Source organism: Chiloscyllium plagiosum, chromosome 11, assembly GCF_004010195.1.
Source record: "Chiloscyllium plagiosum isolate BGI_BamShark_2017 chromosome 11, ASM401019v2, whole genome shotgun sequence".
NCBI lineage: Eukaryota > Metazoa > Chordata > Chondrichthyes > Orectolobiformes > Hemiscylliidae > Chiloscyllium > Chiloscyllium plagiosum.
The window spans coordinates 55,290,485-55,309,786 of record NC_057720.1 but is presented as its reverse complement, the minus strand read 5'-3'; the positions used below and the strand labels follow the sequence as shown (position 1 = coordinate 55,309,786).

Below are 19,302 nucleotides of genomic sequence, written 5' to 3'. Positions count from 1 at the left end.
TCATTTTAAAACCCCTTAATCCTAAATTGTTTGTACACTACAACACCCATATACGTTATATTTATAATAATCAGGCAAACATGCACAACACATTCAGTTTCATTGTGTTTCATTTCAGCCACCAAATGCCTCAGTTTCTCATTCAAGTCTCAACAATACGCCAGCAATCACATTTTCTCGTCCTGCCACACGCACAATGTTCAACTTGAATGGCTGTAACAACAAACTCCATCAAAACAGCCTGGAATTTTTGTCCTTAAATTTGTTTACAAACTTCAATCAGTGCATATGATTGTCTCATATACATTACTGGTAACAAACATTGAAATGTCTATGATGTCTCCTTCTCAAGTGTCGAACATTTCTGATGAATGTTCAATTTCCTGGAGAAATACTTGATAGGCCTTTCTATCTTCTTATCATCTTCTTGTAAGAGCACAGCACCGACACCCGTATTGATAGTCACCTCGAATGGATTTGCATAATTAGGTGTTGCTAATACTGGGGGCAGTGGTTAACACAGCTTACAGCGTGTCAAATGCCTTCTGACAGTCTACTGTCCACTGAAACTTCTTGCCATTCTTTAGCAATTCAGTGAGTGGAGCAGCCACACTGCTAAAATTTGTTGTGCATTTTCAATAAAATCCACTCAATCCCAGGAACCGTAGTACTGCTCTTTTTGTCGATGGTATGGGAAACTCCCCAATTACCTTTGCTTTTGCATTCCGAGGGGTCATTTGTCCATGCCCAATAACACGGCCCAAGCAACTGATCTGGGCTTTGGCAAATTCACTTTTAGTCAGGTTTATCACCAAGCCTGCCTCCTGAAGTTGATAAATGTTGCAAATGCTCCTTTCACGTGTGACTAAAAATCATCAGGTGATCAATATAAACTACACAATTGGGTAATCTGGAAATTATCCTATTGGTTAGTCTCCGAAACATGGCTAGCGCATTTTTCAAACCAAATTGCATGACTTCAAACTATACTGTCCATTTGGCAATATGAAAGCCTAAAATTGTCATCACTCTTTTGGGCAAAGGCACCTGCCAGTATCCTGTGAGCAAGTCCAACTTAGAAATATGAGTTGCGTGTCCCACCTTTTCAACACATGGAATTGGATATGCATCAGTCTTTGTAACCACATTGACTTTGCAATAGTCCACACATAATCAGTAGTTACCATCTGGTTTTGGCACCGTTACTATTGGTGAACTCCAGTCTCTAAGTCACTTTGATTATGTCTTAGAACATGCCAACTTTAGACGGTTATGCCTATGTTGCTTAATCGGAACAGCATCTCTTATCTACATCAAGCACAATTACATTAGTACATCCCATCTTATTTCCACATATCTCCCCAAATTAGTAATAACTCTTTCAGGTCATTTCAATTTTCCTCTGAAAGGTAACTCAATAATTTACCCTAATTTTTGACAACCTCCTCATTGACCAATTTAAGTTGAGGAATGTCCAATTCAGAATCCACTGAACTTAGTTCTTCACTCAGTGATGTGATCAATAACACATTCTCCTCTTGCTTTCCCTCCCTGTCAAAATACCTCTGAGCATATTCACACGACACAATTTCTTTCTGTCTGGAGTCCTTATCAAGTAGTTCATCTTATTCAAGTTCCTTTCAACTTGATAAGGTCCACTAAACTTAGCTTTTAGGGGTTCTTCTATCACTAGAAGTCAAACTTATATCTTATTGCAGATAGCAAAATTGCAAGTTTTTAATTTCTTGTCTGCTGTTTCATTGTATGCTGGTGATACTGTTAAACGGCGTCTAGCCAATTCTTCCCGCTCTACTTAATCGTTCCTTAAAATTTGACAAAGTCCAAATATGTGGTCTCTGAATTCTGACTTACCAATTTCTTTTTGATCAATTTTAGCGTTCCTTGCACTTCATGCCCAAAAACTAATTCAAATGGACTGAATTTGGTAGATTCGTGCATCCTGGATCACAAAACGTACAAACAGAATTCCCTTATCCCAATCACCTGGATAGTCTTGACTATAAGCCCTCAATGTTGTGGTTCTGTTCGCCAAGCTGGGAATTTGTGCTGCAGATGTTTTGTCCCCTGTCTAGGGGACATCCTCAGTGCTTGGGAGCGTCCTCTGATCTTTCCTCCGGCATTTGTAGTGGTTTGTATCTGCCGCTTCCGGTTGTCAGTTCCAACTGTCCGTTGCAGTGGTCGGTATATTGGGTCCAGCTTGATGTGCTTATTGATTGAATCGGTGGATGAGTGCCACGCCTCTAGAATTCCCTGGCTGTTCTCGGTTTGGCTTGTCCTATAATAGTAGTGTTGTCCCAGTCGAATTCATGTTGTTTGTGTTCTGCGTGTGTGGCTACTAAGGATAGCTGTTCGTGTCGTTTTGTGGCTAGTTGGTGTTCATGGATGCGGATCGTTAGCTGTCTTCCTGTTTGTCCTATGTAGTGTTTTGTGCAGTCCTTGCATGGGATTTTGTACACTTACGGTCTTAGTCTCCACAATCACCTGATGAAGGAGCAGCTAGTGCTGATGAAGGAGCTCCGAAACTAGTGGTTCCAAATAAACCTGTTGGACTATAACCTGGTGTTGTGTGATTTTTAACTTTGAACTCCAAAATAATTGTCTCTCTCAGAGCATCATAGGTTTGCTGTATTTTAAATGCCTTTATCCACCTATCAAAATTACTTTGTTTGATCCTTTCAGCTCAATGCAGGTTTGACCAAGGTCCCTCCTTCGATTCCTGAAATGTGTCTGTTGGCTTCTAGCACAAGTTCATATGCACTTAAGATGGCTTTCTTCACTTTCTCATATGCCCCAGATACTTCCTCTGATAATGGTGCAAATACCTCACTAGCCCTACCTACAAGTTTTGTTTGGATCAACAAAACCCACATGGTCACTGGTCACTGCGTTTGTTTAGCCACCTTTTCAAATGAGATGAAAAGGCTTCTACATCCTTCTCATCAAATTTAGGCAGTGTGTGAATATATTTAAACAGATCCTCACCAGGCCTATGGCTACCATGAGTTTACTCACCCACACCATCTTCCGCAGTGAGCTTACCTAGAGCCTTCATCTCCATCCTTTTAAGCAGACTTCCTGTAAGTGCCAATTTCTGAAATTCAAACTCCCTCTTTCCTCTGCTTTTAATCATAATTCAAAGAGTTTCATTTCTGTTGCCTTTTCTTCATCTTGTGCCTCTGACTCACGATGCTTCATGTTTAGTTAAATTTTAGCCATCTCCAAAGCTTCTCTTGGCTTTTCCAGCGAATTTATATACTGAGCTATTGCTGTAATTATCTCTCTTTGCCTCCCAGAAGAAGGCAGCTCCAACTCCAGATTATCTGCTAATTCCAGCAGCTTGGTTTTAACCACCTTTTGCAAAACCCCCAAAGTAACTTCTTCCATCCCCAGGAAACTCGGTGACTGAAAGAGCTATTGCTATCCCATGCACTGTTTAAACCAACCAAATTCAACACCTAGAACAAAAGACACTAACACCTACCACTCGTTGCCTTCAAGTCTAGCAATCCTAATCCCATATCAAAACTATACAACAAATCCCACAAAGAGCACCAAATCTGTTATGGACCAGGCCAGACCCCCTCAAAATACTTCAAGTAGCTCAGACCCTAACTTTTCTAGTTGGTGTAAGTGGATATTTGAGGAGTGATGCAGTTGGCCCAACCACTAAGCTTTAAATGAAACAGAATTTATTTACAAGATTACCTAATGAAACACAAACAAGAGAACAGAATATAGAATAATATAACCTTTCCAAAAACAGATGTTCCCAACTTAATGATACTATTCCAACTACTTGCAACAATCCCCATAAAACATCCCTTGGCACAAAAAGGTAAAATCAAACAGGGTCTTACAGTAGAGAGATGTCAGAGAGATACAGCATGGAATATCTTCTTCCATGTGGCTGTTCCTTTGACCAGCAGCCTCAAAACTGACTGCTTGCTCTGAACAGCCAGACTGCTATAATCCAAACTAAACCAAACCAGAGATAAGCTGATTGGGGCAAATTGGCCATTTGGCTCTCATTGTACAAGTGTATTTTTAAGCTTGAAAGCCTTTTGCCTGAGACAGTATCTGCTAGTTATAATCAAATTGCCCTAAAACCCATAAAAACCAGACCTCCAACAGTGTCTGCATTTACAACCCCTCTGAGAAAAAAAACAAGGACAATGTAACCTTGTTAAAGGAACAGCATCAACACATATGGCTCTCATTTTACAGCTTCAATCTTATTGATTGAATTCCTCATAGACCAAGGTTGAAGTAGACATTCTTTGTCTCTAATGAGCAATTCCTTCAGTCTGCTTCCTGGAACAAGGTGGTCTAGGAAGTTAGGACCACTACAGCATAAAAGCATTACTAAAGTTAGAAAGAACTTTGGAAGGCGATGTCATAATCAATCTTGTTGGATAATATGGATAGTTTGAGCAGGGGCAAAAGCACACCATATGTCGAAGTTTGTAACTGTAAAAGTTATTTCAATAATGTAAGAGAAAACCGAAACGGACAGATTTCCAAAGGATATAACCACTTTCCACAATCACAAGACCTCTTACAGGACCTTACAGCAAATGAAGTAATTTTGAAATATAGTCACTGTTGCAATGTAAGAAACATAGCAGGGAATTTGCACACTGAAAGCTCACACAAAGTACAGGTAGCTCTCAGGGAACTCGCGATCCAGCAGAGCGACTTGCTGAAAACATCGCTGAGGAATTAAGAAATGGGAATTTCAAGAAAACTTACCTCTGTTTGCAATAGCGCGACTCCAGCAGAGATCATTTTGGGTGCTTCATTCTGCACATGCGCCAATGTCAGCACCTGTCTTCGTGCTACTCTGCGCATTCACTGGTGTCAACTGCCGCCACAACAGCTTTCTGAGAGAGGACTAGTACAGACAGCAGCTTTGAGAGAGACACCTTGAGCAGTTTCCTATGAAAGGTGCACTACTCCCACATTTTTCCTTCTTTTGAAAAAAAATGGAGGGGTATAGTGACAAGAATGTTAGTAAGAAACCGTCCTGGTGATAAAATTACAAAGCAGGCTGGCTTTGAAGAACTGGAAAGTGAGGATATTGAAGAGCTGCTCGAGTCCCACTGTGAAGACCTCTCTATAGCTGATCTACAACAGCTTGTCGCCGAGTGGAAAGTGGAAGCTTGAGATTAAAAAGACGAAGTCCAGGACGCAGCACCATGAGCACGTTCCTCTTCTCTTTTGTCTTCTATCCTGAGGGAAATTGAGATGCAGTTGCAGCTCTTCGAGCACAATGATAACAATGCAGAACACAGCATTTCATTCAATAAGATATCTGACACCCTATGAACAGCTTCTTCAAGAGTGAAGATAAAAGGTAAAGCAGCAAAAACTGGATGTCCTTTTTAAACCAACTCCCAAAAAACAGACAGAAGACAATCAACCACAGCCATCCACTTCTGCAACCACAACTGCACCTGAAAGTGGTGGCAATGATGACATTCTGAGAAAATATTGTTAATGCAGGGACAATGTAATGTGTTAAATTTACTTTTGTTTCATTAACAAATATGATTTAAACCATTATTCAGTTAGGCTTTTGGGTCATTTTTGAGCAATCATGAGTGATAATTTTTGCTGGTCTGCCCTAACCCCACTTTTCCCATAGGCTCCATTATTTCTATTAAGTGATTTCCTTATAAGCGAGGTTTTGCTGGAATACAACTACAGCATTATCGGAGAACTACTTGTTTGATAATGACAAGATAATCTTTATTAGCAATTTTGATTGAAGGATAAATATTGGCCAGGGCACTGTGAATAACTCTCTTGCTGTTTTTCAAACAAACATAGTGCCATGGGATCGTTTAGGCCCAACTAGGACAAAGACAAAATCTCCGACAATGCAGCACTCCATTAGCACGAACATTGGGGTGTCAGACTACATATTTGCACTCAAATGTCGAGTGAAGTTGAATCCAAGTTAACAACAGCTAATAGCACTGGAGTGGGAAATGGTATTATGAACATGGACCTTAGCAAACAGAAGTTGAACACAGGGTGGGAATTGTAGAGAATGACAAAATTGTTACAGTACAAAATCCTTTGTGTCCTTGCCAGTTCTCCGAATGAGCAACTCAGTTAGGCCTATTCACTGAGCCTTCCATTTGGTCCGCAAATTTCTCTTCAGGTAATTATCCTTGGAAAGCACAATTAGATCAGTCTTCATCAGACTCACAGCCACTGCAGTCGCAATCCTAACTGCTTCAGTTTTTTTTGCTATTCACCTTAATTCTGTGACCTCTACTTCTCAACAATTGCGCCAATAAAGCAGTTTTGATCTGCTATCTAGACTCATGATTTTTAACAATTAAATCTCACAACAATTGAAAGAATCTTTTTGAGGGTGAGCTGATATCACTGGTTTTGAGGAAAAGGGGACATTGACTATGTTCATTGAATGGGAAAGACATTAGGATGGAAGTGGTTTTGCAGTCAAACTGAGTTTGGGAACAACATTTTATTCTTCCATGTGATGTGGATGTTTTAAGCATTATATTCAAACCGCGCTTCTTGAACAGATGAGTCACATGACACTGGTTAACATTCAGCCAGTGTGCACAGGCTTGTTCAGACTTGTTTGAGCTTTTGCAGAATGCACAACTTTAGAATAAAAATCTTCCTGTTCGGTTGAAAACAAGTTTCTATGTTCTCAGTTCTGACAAACCTAGTAAATGCCCAGTAGACAATAGGATATAGCTGGCTTTTATTGCTTATCCTTAATTACAGAATGTGGTTAATACTGAACCACGATGCAAAGTGTCTGGAATCACTATGTTGGCAAGACTAAGTAAGGATGACAGATTTCCTTCCCTAAAAGCTTATTAAGTGAACCTCATGGGATTATATGACACTTGACAGAGGCTAGCCTTTTTCCTTCCATTTTTTCATTAGATTAAAATTTCACCACTATGGTGGGATTCAAACCCAAATTCCCAGAACATTACCCTGGATTTTAGATTACTGGACCAGTGATACTATCAATACTCTGTTTCCTGGATATTCAAGGCAAGACTGGCAGAGGAAGTGGAGAGGAGGCAGAGTGGAGAACAGTGCCATATAAAAGTGTAAATCAGCTAAAGTATCTGGTACAGTTACATAACCCCTAGAATAGTGCTGAATTCTAAAGCAGTCTTGCTTGTATGATAGCACTATATAAGACACTTAAACACCGAACAAGTGAGCAAATCCAACATCATTTCACTAATTCTTCATATTACAAACCTCTAACTTAAAGGAATCTTGGCACTGAAACATGATCAAACATTGGCAATTTCGATAGCTGATTAGAGACTGAAAACCTTTGAACAGGGTTCAAAACAAAGCTCATTCACAAAGCTTTAGTACTAATGGACTTAAACACCAACGTTCCTTAAATGACTGTTTAGTAGTTTGTTGCTCTACTTGCAGGACTATTCAAGTAAAGCCTGTTACAAAAGAATGTACAATTAAACAAAGTAATTTTTTTCTATGCAAAATGTACCAATAGTGCTGCGAAACAAAGTGAAAATTACATGTTGACATGCTTGAATAAAATCCTCGTAAACTCCTTAGTGTTTTTTTTTTAAAAAACGCAGTGATAATTTCTGAAAATGTTTTTAAGTGCTTTAAAGGAAATATTTAAGTCTGGTATGGGGACCCCTTTTCTCAGGATGATTGAAACCCCAAACCAAAGTTTTGGTATTGATCCCTCAGGCTATATTGCCACAATATTAAGCCCACACCATCTGAAGCCTTGTTGCAAAAACTCTGCTCATTAGTCTAGATTAACATAAAGACCGATACAGTTCAGAGAATAATTTGCATTTTTGTCATAAAGAAAACATGCCAATGCTTTACATCAAAAATATATACCTATCTAGCAGAAAGTGAAGCAATCACTTGGGGACTAAAAGAATGGTTGATAGAAAGGATTTTGGGAGGCTTGGTGAGGTGGGGTGGTGGAAGGGAAGTGGTAATAGAAATTTGTGGGACATTATACAGGATGGGGCTATTGACATTGAAGAAAACAACAGATAGATTTTTCTCTTCAACTGGCAAATAGAAACTCTCAACTGTTATGGAAACCTCAATTTTCTTAATGCTACTGGAATTAATCGAATAAAAAATGGACATACCCTTTATAAAGGGTAGACAAACTGTACCAAATAAAGATTAAAAACTATCGTACATCAAATTTGAAATGCCACTATAGTTCAAAGGTGAGCAAAGTTTCACAGATGAGATTACAGATTCAGCGATAGATTTGCATAGTTGCTGATTGAAAAGATCAAGCAACTGAATCTGAACCAACTCAAAACAAAAATCCTATTTTCTCCCAATTTGTTCCTTTCTTATTTCTCTCTAAATTGAGAGGTGCTCTCACCTCCCATGTTAACCATTTTGGTGACTCCTAGGTGAAATCTCAAAGTGGCTTCTATGGCCATAAATCCAAACCTCGAAAAGAGATGCTCGATCATTATTTATTTATCATTTATCCAAATGGTAAGGCCAACGCACTGTTACAACAATCATTACTTCTGCACATTTCACACTGATCAAGGATAGAAAACTGGGACAACTTTTGGTATGTTCAGATCTTCACCTGATGAAATTGCTGAGCTGATAAGGGTAAAATGAAAAAAAAAATGCTCCACAAGATTATATTATTGACCCTTTTCAGAGATACAGTATAGAAAAAACGATCCTTCAGCCCATTGAGTCTGCACCTTTCTAAAACAACCACCTATCTATTCTAATATTATTTTTCAGCATTTAACTCATGGCCTTGTATGCCTTGACAAACAGGCAGCATGCTGGCTCAGTGGTTAGCAAAGCTGCCTCATCGTACAAGAGACATAGCTTCAATTCCACCCTTGGATGACTGTGTATGGAGTTTGCACATTGTCCCCATACTACCATGGATTTCCTTCGGGTGCTCCAGTTTCCTCCCACAGTCCAAAGATGTGCAGGTTAGGTTGATTGGGAGAAAGTGAGGACTGTAGATGCTGGGGAGTCAGAGTTGATAAAGTAGAGTGCTGGAAAAAGGACAACAGGTCAGGCAACATTGAGGAGCATGAGAGTTGATGTTTGTTGTGGTTCTGTTCGCCGAGCTCGGCGCACAGAACCACAACAACGAGCACCCGAGCTACAAATCTTCGCACAAAGTTGATGTTTTGCGCAGGACCCTTCTTCAGGACTGGGGAGGGGAAAGGAGGCTGGGAGATAAACAGGGGGTGGAGCTAGGGGAAAGATAGGTGGGATGGCAATAGGTGGGCAAAGGTAGGAGGGGATGGTAATAGGTCAGTGAGAAGTGGATAGGTGGAAAAGAAGATGCACAGGTAGGTCAAGGTGGATTTGAGTCGGAGGGTTTGACCTGGAATGGTATGGAGTGGGGCGGGGAGATATGGGAACTGGTGAAGTCAATGCTTATGCCTTGGGGTTGTATGTTCCCAAGGCGGAAGATGAGGTGTGCCTCCTCCAGATTGCCGGTGGCCTTATGAAGGTGGTGGAGAAGGCCCAGAATGGATGTGTCCTCAGGGGAGTTGAAGTGGATGGCACAGGAAGGTGGGGTTAGTTGGTGCGCGTGGACAAGATGTTCCCTGAACCATTGAGAGTTTGTGCTCAGTCTCTTTGATGTAGAGGAGACCACATAGAGAGCAGGGGAAGGGGTGTGTGTGTGTGCGTGTGTGTGCGCGCATGTGCGCGCGGGGGGGTGGGAGGGGTGGAGTGTGTGGACCTAACAAAGTCGTCATGGAGGCAACAGTCCCTAAGGACTGCAGATGGGGAAGAAAATATATTTTTCGGTGGTGGGGTCTGATTATAGGCGGTGAAAGTGACAGAGTGCTGGATTTGGAGATTGGTGGGGTGGAATGTGTTGACCAGGCAGATTCTATCCTTGTTGGGTGGGTGGAGTTTGAGGGTGGAGATGCAGGAAATGGAGAAGATGTGGTTGAGGGCACTATCGATCAAAGGGAAGGTAAAATTGTGCCCGCTGGAGTGTGATGACATCTGGGATGTCCTGGAGTTCCCATAGTTCCAGGGATGTGCAGGCTAGGTGGATTAGCCATGGTAAATGCAGGGTTATAGGGATAGGGTAGGGGGTGAGTCTGGATGGGATGCTCTTCAAAGGGTCAGTGTGGACTTGATGGTTCGAATGGCTTGCTTCCACACTGTATAGATTCTATGATTGACATTGCAAGTGCAATTTAAATAATTCCTAAATATCATCAGGGTTTCTGCCTCATTCACCTTTGCAGGCAGTGAGTTCCAGACTCCCAAGACCCTCTGGATGAAAAGTGTTTCCTCACACCCTTTCTAAACCCTCTGCCCATTGCCTTAAATCTATGGCCTTGTTCACTGATCGCTCCACTGAAAGGAAAAGTCATATCATGTCTACCCTATGTCCCTGATAATTTTATAATATCTCAATCATGTCCTCCACTTTTTCTCCTCTGCTCCAAGGAAAATAATCCCAGTCTATCAAATCCCTCTTCATAACAAAAACTCTCCAGTCCAGGCAACATCCTGACAAATCTCCTCTGCACCTTCGCCAATGCAATCACATCTCTCCTATAAACTGTATTCCAGACCTTCTCACAATATTCTTGCTGAGGTCTAACCAACATTTTATACAGTTCCAGTATATCCTCCCTGCTCTTAAACTCTATGCCTTGGCTAATAAAGGTAAGCATCCCATTACCACCTTAACCACTTTATTTACCTGTTCCATTACCTCAAAGGATTGGGGAACTTGCTCAGTGCTTCCCATGATCCTACCACTCATTCTGCCTTCTCCTGGTTCGGTTGTCCTGCCCAAGTGCATCACCTCATGCTTATCTGGATTGAATTTCATTTTCTCCTAACGCTGCTACATTTTACTTCAAGGTACAGTTTCATGGAGACCTATGAACCCATCCAACTGTCATACTTTTTTTTGGTTTAAACAGAAAATAACAACATTTTATTAATAATAGAAAACAATAAATTCAAAAAGTCCAAACATCTCACCAGCAGTTTACTGGATAGCAATCTCAAATCAGACATTTGGGTAACATTTTAGTTATTTGAACAAAGGAGTCCCAGATTCAATTCACTAAGTTGGTGGAGTAACTATACATTAATGGCTGAATTTCAGAGTTTTCTACCAAGTGTACAAATTATTGAAAGCAAAACAGGTTGAGAAAACATTACGTGGGATTGTGGACTTTATAAGGACATGGAAATTATGATAAACCCTTGGCAAATACTGGAAAGGGCTCAACCCAGAGCATTCTTCCCGGTTCAGGGAGCACACAGTAGGAAGGTTGTGAAAACGGTGCAGAAATGATTCACAAGAATGGTTTCAGAGGTGAGGAATTTCAGTTAGATGGATAGATTGGAGGAACTCAGCTGTTTCTCCTGAAGGACAGAAAGTGAAAAGGAGATTTTGTAGAGACATTCAAAACAATGACAGGACCTCGATAAACAGAAAGTGTTCAACTTGGCAGAAGGATCAAGCAGAGGACAGTGATTTCACTGATTGGCAAAGGAAAATAATGACAATATAAGGGTTTGTTTTGTGCAGCTGGTTAGTATCTGAAAGCATTGCACAACAGTGTAGTGGTGGTAGATTTAAGGTCTTCAGAAAAATAACTGAATTATTATCTGAAGAGGCAAAAAACACAAGAATGTTAGGAAAAGAGTAGACACTCAGTGAACTACCTCTGCAGAGAACCACCACAGACACAATGGACTTAATGCCCTCCTCTGCATTGTAACCATTCTATGATTCTATATTCAGCCCATCCTCTTCAGTGAACTCACTCTTTCTATACCTGCTGCCAGAATATTTGATTGTTTTCTCCAAATTCAGTCCTACTATATGTTGCCTCGACTTAAAAACAGAACTTACTCCAACATTCTGTTAACTGCACCCAGTTCTCAAGGGACCATTACTAGGTGTTGCTTATAAAGATATTGTGTACCTTCCTGGAGACCATTCTCTTGGATTCTGCAGGAAGTGGAAGATCTGAGAAAGCTTGGAAGGCAGGTTCATTTTCACTTAGCTAATGCATTCTTACACTGCCATAAACATAAAAAACATTTAAATTGGTGCTCAATAAAATGGCGAAACAGAAGTTATAAAATGCAATGAGTTTATTACTAAAATGCATCGAGTAACTGGATCCACAATACTGAACACATTCACAGCACTGAACAATTTCAGCATTTTCTTTTTCACAAAGTGAAATTGGTGAAATAAAGACAAAAATATACAAAATTATTTGCTGTCTAACAATTTGTTGTGTTGGAAAGTAATTTGATAAAAAATTAATTGCAAGTCATAGTACTGATCTTTCTTTTCTAAAGGCAACTAGAAACTTAACTGTGTAAAGCAGAAGTTAATTTTTTCACAAGAATTAAATCAAAGGAAGAAAATAGGTCCAAAATAGAAAGACAACACTTACAGATGAAATGAATATACAATGATTTAGGCTTCCTACTCCATACCATATTGATACAGAGCTAGTGCCTAAAAAAAGTATTTTCTTTCTTACTACTATCTTGAGATTTCATCTAAAACATGAAATAGCAGAAATGTATGCATATTCTGAGGCACAAAATAAACATCTTTGTGCAGCATGGTGTGTCATGGCTATAAGGTTTGATTAGCAAGCGGTCTTCATCGATAAATATAATCAGAGTCAAATTCTAGAGTTACTTATTGGGAGTACAGGTTTTACTTCTTGAAATATTTTGGGCAATCAAGAAGAGGAATATCCCTATTAGGGAAAAAAAAGTATTTTATTTATTGGAACCAGTGTTCCAAGAATGTATGTCCAAGGTTGGACATGGCAGACATAGTCCCTAATATGTCTTAACCATTACATATGCCAGTTTGAATTTTAAAACTTCCACAATCATCTTTTCAATCTTGGAATATGTTAGGAAACAATGTTGAACTTCAGATTCACATCCACTTGAATCAAACTGAAATTTACAATTCTTAAACCTGCAGAGACATCACATCACATCATCCTGCACTAGATTGAAACCTAGATCCCAGAGGTAAAAGGGCAAATGTGTAATGTATTGCATTCAAGCTAGGATTTATTGTCCATTTTCTAACAATGCTCCTTGCTGGTTTTTGACCACAAGAAAGTCTTTGAATTTCTTAAAGGAGTAGCTTTTAAATCTATTATGGCACAGTCAACATTACTAATATGACAATTAAGATTTTCTTCATCATGGGCATAAATGAGGCTTTCAATAGTTATAGTTTGTACACAAACTTTTAATACTTCATATTTCTTTTCCTTCAAAGTGAGACATTTAAAGCTGGACTTATCACTGCAAATTCATTTTTTCACCCATATAAAATATGACTTAGCAAACATCTTTTTCCCTCTCCACTAAAACAAATGAGATAAGGTATCTGTTTAAGGCATAAAAACAGAAGTCCAGCCATATTCTTAGCATAGCTGATAGCCAGCCCTCTTCATTCATGTCTGTCAATTTGTCGATCATTAGAGTCAATTTATCTATTAAGAATGACAGTCTAAATCAGGAGAAAATATATGATTAAGGATAACAACTGTAATTTTATTTACAAATTTCTAGCTTGAGAACAACATTCAACTGTTCCAATCCAAAAATGACTTGCAGCATAATTCAAATGAAAAGGAGGAAGAGTGAACTTGTATAATAAATATCTTGTGGCAATTTTAAGCCTTTACTTTTCAACTTAATAAATGAGAGCATCTTCCAAAGAATTTGGCTCATTTAAAAAAAGTTTTTATAAAAACCTCTAAGGTCAAAATAGTTGCAATTAAGTTTAATGTTTCAGGTGTAATCTTTAACTCAAGTGGCAAGCAAATATGACATAGCTGATCCTCAGACAGGAGTTTGCAATTTTCTGATGGGTTTGTGTTTCTCAAATTATGTTGCTTAGAAATGATAAAAGTATGCAAGTTAGTGGGATGAGGTGCAAAGACCACCCTTGTTAGGAAAGGAGTAACAGTATGGTGATAGTATGTTACAAAGTGTCAGAAATAATGAGGAAAACATTCCAGCTTCAACAGCAATTTGCATGAATATCAAATTGCTTCTTATGCTCCAAAGAATCAAGAAACCTACAACTTTGCAACCAATTCAGCATGATGATGATGGGGGATTTCAGTTATTTAGTTTCTAAGGTTGACAAACAAGAAACAAGCCCAAAAAAGGGATAGGAGAGCCCCCATGAAATATTTACTAATGCAATAAACAATTGCTTTGTAAATCAGTATTTGAGAACAACCACTGGAGACTAGACTTAGAAATCAGTTATTGTAGATACCCAAGAGAAGGAAACATTTTTCTCAATTTGAAATATGAAGCTGTAAAATGATTTATGAAAGCAGCATGCATTTCTGCATTTCCATTGATTCACCTAATAGAAATGAAAAGAGGGAACTTAATGTTATTATTTTAACATAGAAAGGAAACAGAATATTTTCATAAAGTCCTGAAAGGATGTGAAGTTTCTCAAATTTATGATGAGAAAGCCACAGTAGCTTTGTGGAGATTTAAATATCTTGCATCCAAGGAAGCATTTAAAAACTCAATAAGTTGGACAAAGAAAGATGATGTTAACAAAACAGATCTAGAAAGAATAACGCATACAGTAAAAATAATTGGAAGGCACTTTTTACTGGTTATGAATCAAAGGTCCATTTGAGAAAAAACAACAAATGTTGGTGGGTGACTTAGGCAGAATGACAAAAACACAGAAGATCTGAATTTATATACTTTGTATAGGCTTTCCATCAAATGTTTAACTGGCCTCTTCTATTGAATGTAAAATTAAAATTTAAATCAGTTACTTTACCATTAAACAATGCAGACTAATTAAAGACTCAAGGAAATGACTGAAGACGTTGAAGACATAATGAATATTTTCAATATGCTACTAAGCTTTTGTTTAGGTTTACTGCACAATTGCATTTCATGAGGGCTCTGCTGATTCAACTTTGGAATGAAAGACTGCTAGATGCTGAAGTTCACCATCAGAGACAACAGCATAACTGTAGGTAAATAGAGAAAATGCTTTTCTGAAAATAACAATGACTCTAGTAATGACATATCAGAGGAACTAAGCTAATATTCGCATAGTTAAATCAGAAAATACAAGGAGATCTCTGCCTCAAAAATGATAATAAACTCTATTATATGCAAATCACCAGAAATAAACCATGCTCTATATCAACACTGTTTAGTAAAGAATTCTATCAAACAGATATCTTACTGTTTCACAAAAAAGGCATTTTTTATTTATGTAAATAGGTTCTAATGGTCAAATTAAAATGTAGTTTCATTTATGTAATACTGTAGGTCACAGGGTTCATGTCCAATGGGGCAATGTTGGCACCAGGGTGGACATGCTGTTAAAATCCACTGTTCTTTGAGATGACGGCAGACTTGGGATAAAGTGAGTTCACAAGTCTGTGAATGGCTATTTAAAATTGATTTAATAGCCAAAATGGAAGGAACTAGATCCTGAAATTCAAACAAAAAGAGTGCTTGAAAGTATTTTGTTATAACCATTCCAGCTACTCTACATTGTTCTCAGGCAATACAATATCAGTCAACCAGTAAAACTGAAGTTTTCATTTTGGCAAGTTTTATAAAACTATTTTATCTTTATTATGTTGATCTAAGGCAATACCACTGTTAATACTGCAGATACAAAATTCTTTGGATATTAGAAATTAAAATCATGCTGCGAATTTCCAAAATTTAGATATATAAGATATGATGAATATGGACAGCAGTCTGATGCAACCACTGGAAAACAAAGATCCAAATTTATCAAATAGAAATATCAAGGGCCAATGGGCTCAAAAAGTTTTTTCACAAAACTAATCCAGTTAAAGTACATTTTCTATTGATCTCAAACTGCATACCAATTGGTTAGTGTATCTTTAGCAACATTCAACTGCTGCCATTTACCATCTGTGGTGTATCAGAGGACATTTTTTTCTTTTATTTATCTGTAGAAATGACAGAGAGATCTGACTTGGATTGACATACACAGGAAATCTTCAAACGTTTTGCATTTGTAATTGCATCACTAAACACAGACTGACAGCATAGGTTCTGTGTGCACTGTGCTTGAAATGGACAAGTCCACTCCATGAAATTTTGAGGATGTTGGTTATGGAGGTTATGCTGATAAATTTGAATAAAATCCCCAGAAGGAAATGAAAGTGATATATTTTAAATCATTAATATGGCAGGACACTAATTAATTTGGTTAGGTTGCAAAGATAAGATATGTACAGAGGTGGGAGTCAGAACTGGTGTAAGGGTTTCTATTTCCAATAGTGATCGGATGTTCAGCAACATTCACGTGCATAAACCCAATAATTGAGTCAGGAGTAATGAAATGTCTAGCTCTGATGTCTCTTTCATATGTGTGAATTGGGTATTGAGACCATGGTCTGATTTTTGCAGACATAAAGTTAACAAACTTGGCAGATCTTCGACATCAAGACTTTGATGAGGCATTTTTGTGTATCCACCTCTCCAAGCTTCAGTAGTTGCACTGTCAAAATTGAAGTGTGTGGATACATAAGTAATTTCAAGCTTGCAGAGGGAGTATTAAAGTCCTAATAAATGGGGAAACATCAATTTTCTGCTGGACTTTCTCAATTGATAGATATAGGTGAGTGAATGCGGAAATAACAAATGACAGCATAGGCAGGCATGATGTTGGGGGTCAACTCAAGACTTTCAGTGGTATACTGCATTGTACCATTTGATTCAACAAGTCCAATGCAGCTATTTCTGATCCATTTGGGGTAAAAAAAGCATTAAGGTTAACAGTGAGGATGATGGTGTAAGTTTAGCATATATAACACATACATTTGTAAGTTTAAAAATTTCACACTTTTGCAATAACATAGGAAACTATGGTTAAATATAAAGGCATAATATAAGTGTTATTCAGTACATTCGAACTTCACTTTTCTTCTGGCACAAATAAACATTTTTAACATCTTTTTGGTCTGAATTCATAAGTTGTTCCCAACTCTAATCTAATTTGATGGCATTTTTTTTGTGGGAGGGTGTGAGAGAGGAGGAGAAAAGAGAGGGGTGGGTGGGGGGAGAGGGGGCAGGAGGTGGAAAAAGAGAGAAATGACAAAACCCAATATGGGAAGAAACATGAATTTGGGTTGTGTGTGAATACCAGCGGGCATTAAAATCGCATCACCTATTCTAATATTGGTCTGTTAAAAACAAAAGCACAAAGGTGATCTATAACTATAATATAATGCAAGGCTTCTTATCCTTAAAGGGATTTTCTGAAGTTGGAATGCCCATGAGCAGAGGGTCACTTTTGGCATGTTCCTCACAGTAGCGGACAAGATCTGCTGAAGCCTTTGAAACCTGCCAAAGGAGAGGAAGAAAAAGATGATTGGTTTAAATTTAATGATTTTCACAAGGATATTGGATGCAACTGTTACCAGACAGTACAAGATTATTACTAAACTATCTTTCAGAATGACATTTAATGCACATGAACAAGAACAGCTATTGCATAGAAAATGTAAGAGGTCCACAGCAAGTTAGCCTGTATCTAGAAGGTTATCAGTTTGGATTAAGTTCTTGGTTACAACGCAGGATTCTGCCAAAGAAAAAGTCAGAATACCAGATCCCTGACTGCTTACTATTTTAGTAACAGATTGCTAATGTTCATGTCTTCCCTGAAATTCTTATTTTTATTCTTCAAATGTACGTATTTACTAAAGATGCTGAGTAATCTTGGAATTTCAAGGACATTCTACTTTGAGGCACTAAGTTCTTGATTAATGGTGCTTAATTTAGTGCTAAGTTAAAAATCACAACGTCAGGTTATAGTCCAACCGGTTTATTTGGAAGCACTAGCTTTTGGAGGGCTGCTCCTTCATCAGGTGGCTGTGGAATTTAAGATTGCAAAACACAATTTGCTATAATTTCTTATACTCTACAACCACTGATGAAGGAGCAGCACTCCGAAAGCTAGTGTTTCTAACTAAACCTGTTAGACAATACCTGGTGTTGTGTGATGTTTAACTTTGTACACACCGGCATTGCCGAAACATTTAGTGTTGTTTTGCTTTAAATTGTGATAAGTTATGGGAGGCCAAATCTATCTTGTTAGGATCTTTTCCTGAGGTTTCACACACAAAATACAATTTGCACACACAAACTTCAACAGTTTGCTGAAGTTGATTAAGGCTTGTACAAGCTAGGTGACCCCTCTGACACTCTTTGCAGGCGTGCAAAGTCAAGTCAGAAGAGAGACCCCGAACAAAGAAAACACATCCCCTTTATACAGGTCAGTTGGTAATGCTCACAGAGGGGGCCATTCTCCCCTCCATAACCCCAGGTACAATGTTAGGATGAGATCATCTTCTGAGACAATGCAAATGTTAATACCCTAATCCTGGGGAATCATTATGCAGATGATTTCCTGACTGATTCTCCAAGACAATGTAGGTGCGATATGTCCTAGCTTCAGGGTGGCGAAATGAGTTCTGGGTCAGCTACTTTCCCAGACAATGTAGGTGTGATAAGCTTCAGCATTGAGGATGATCACACAAGTGAACCTGATTGGTTGGTGGATAGCTATGAAACTATTTCTAATGGAGGGGCTAAATGATAGTTTAATTAGATAATAGTAGGGGAGTAGTTGCAAACGACTGTCTAAATGGAGTGGGAGCCATCTGCATTCCTGTATGAATGTCATCCCCACCCACTTGCAGCATGTTCAGTGTAGTTTACCCTTTAATGTTACATTAATATCCAGAGAGATATTCCAATTTAATCTCTTCACGTTACAATCTGAGCTTCATGGGATTCATTTCAAATGTTGTTTACTACATGACCTGACTGGTATGAACACTCATCCTTCTTCACTCCGCCTGTTCCTGTGCGCATTGCTGTCTGAGGTCTGCACCATTAGGCTCTCACCCACCATGCTCCTGACTGCCCACTGGAGCTGTTGCCTCCTCTGGCCTTGCCAGAGATTGTCAGTATCCCTTGACAGGTTGCAAAACCTGCACCTGAACTGGCTGCCATTATCCCAAGAACCCACCCGCCCCTCCTGGCTGGCTGGGGGCCCCAGTTACCATTCCGGGCACAAGTCCCAACTGGGCTCAGTAGCCCCCATCCTCTCCTGAGATGGCAGTTGAAGCTATAGTACTGCTATCGCCCACTGCTGGCAGAACAATGGAGAGCTGCCAATCTCTATCCAGGCCC

The 19,302-nt window shown here is 38.9% G+C and overlaps 1 protein-coding gene across 4 annotated transcripts in view; it reads right to left on the bottom strand.

Moving 5' to 3' along the window:
* Positions 1-12,159: 12,159 nt before the first annotated feature.
* LOC122554407 (guanine nucleotide-binding protein G(I)/G(S)/G(O) subunit gamma-12) overlaps positions 12,160-19,302 on the bottom strand; it is a 114,128-nt gene continuing 106,985 nt past the window's right edge. For all 4 annotated transcript variants that reach the window (XM_043699386.1, XM_043699384.1, XM_043699383.1 and 1 more), the window contains one exon: positions 12,160-17,448. In XM_043699386.1, coding sequence (XP_043555321.1) covers positions 17,323-17,448 — 126 coding nt within the window. In that variant the 3' untranslated portion in view covers positions 12,160-17,322. The remainder of the gene's footprint in view (positions 17,449-19,302) is intronic.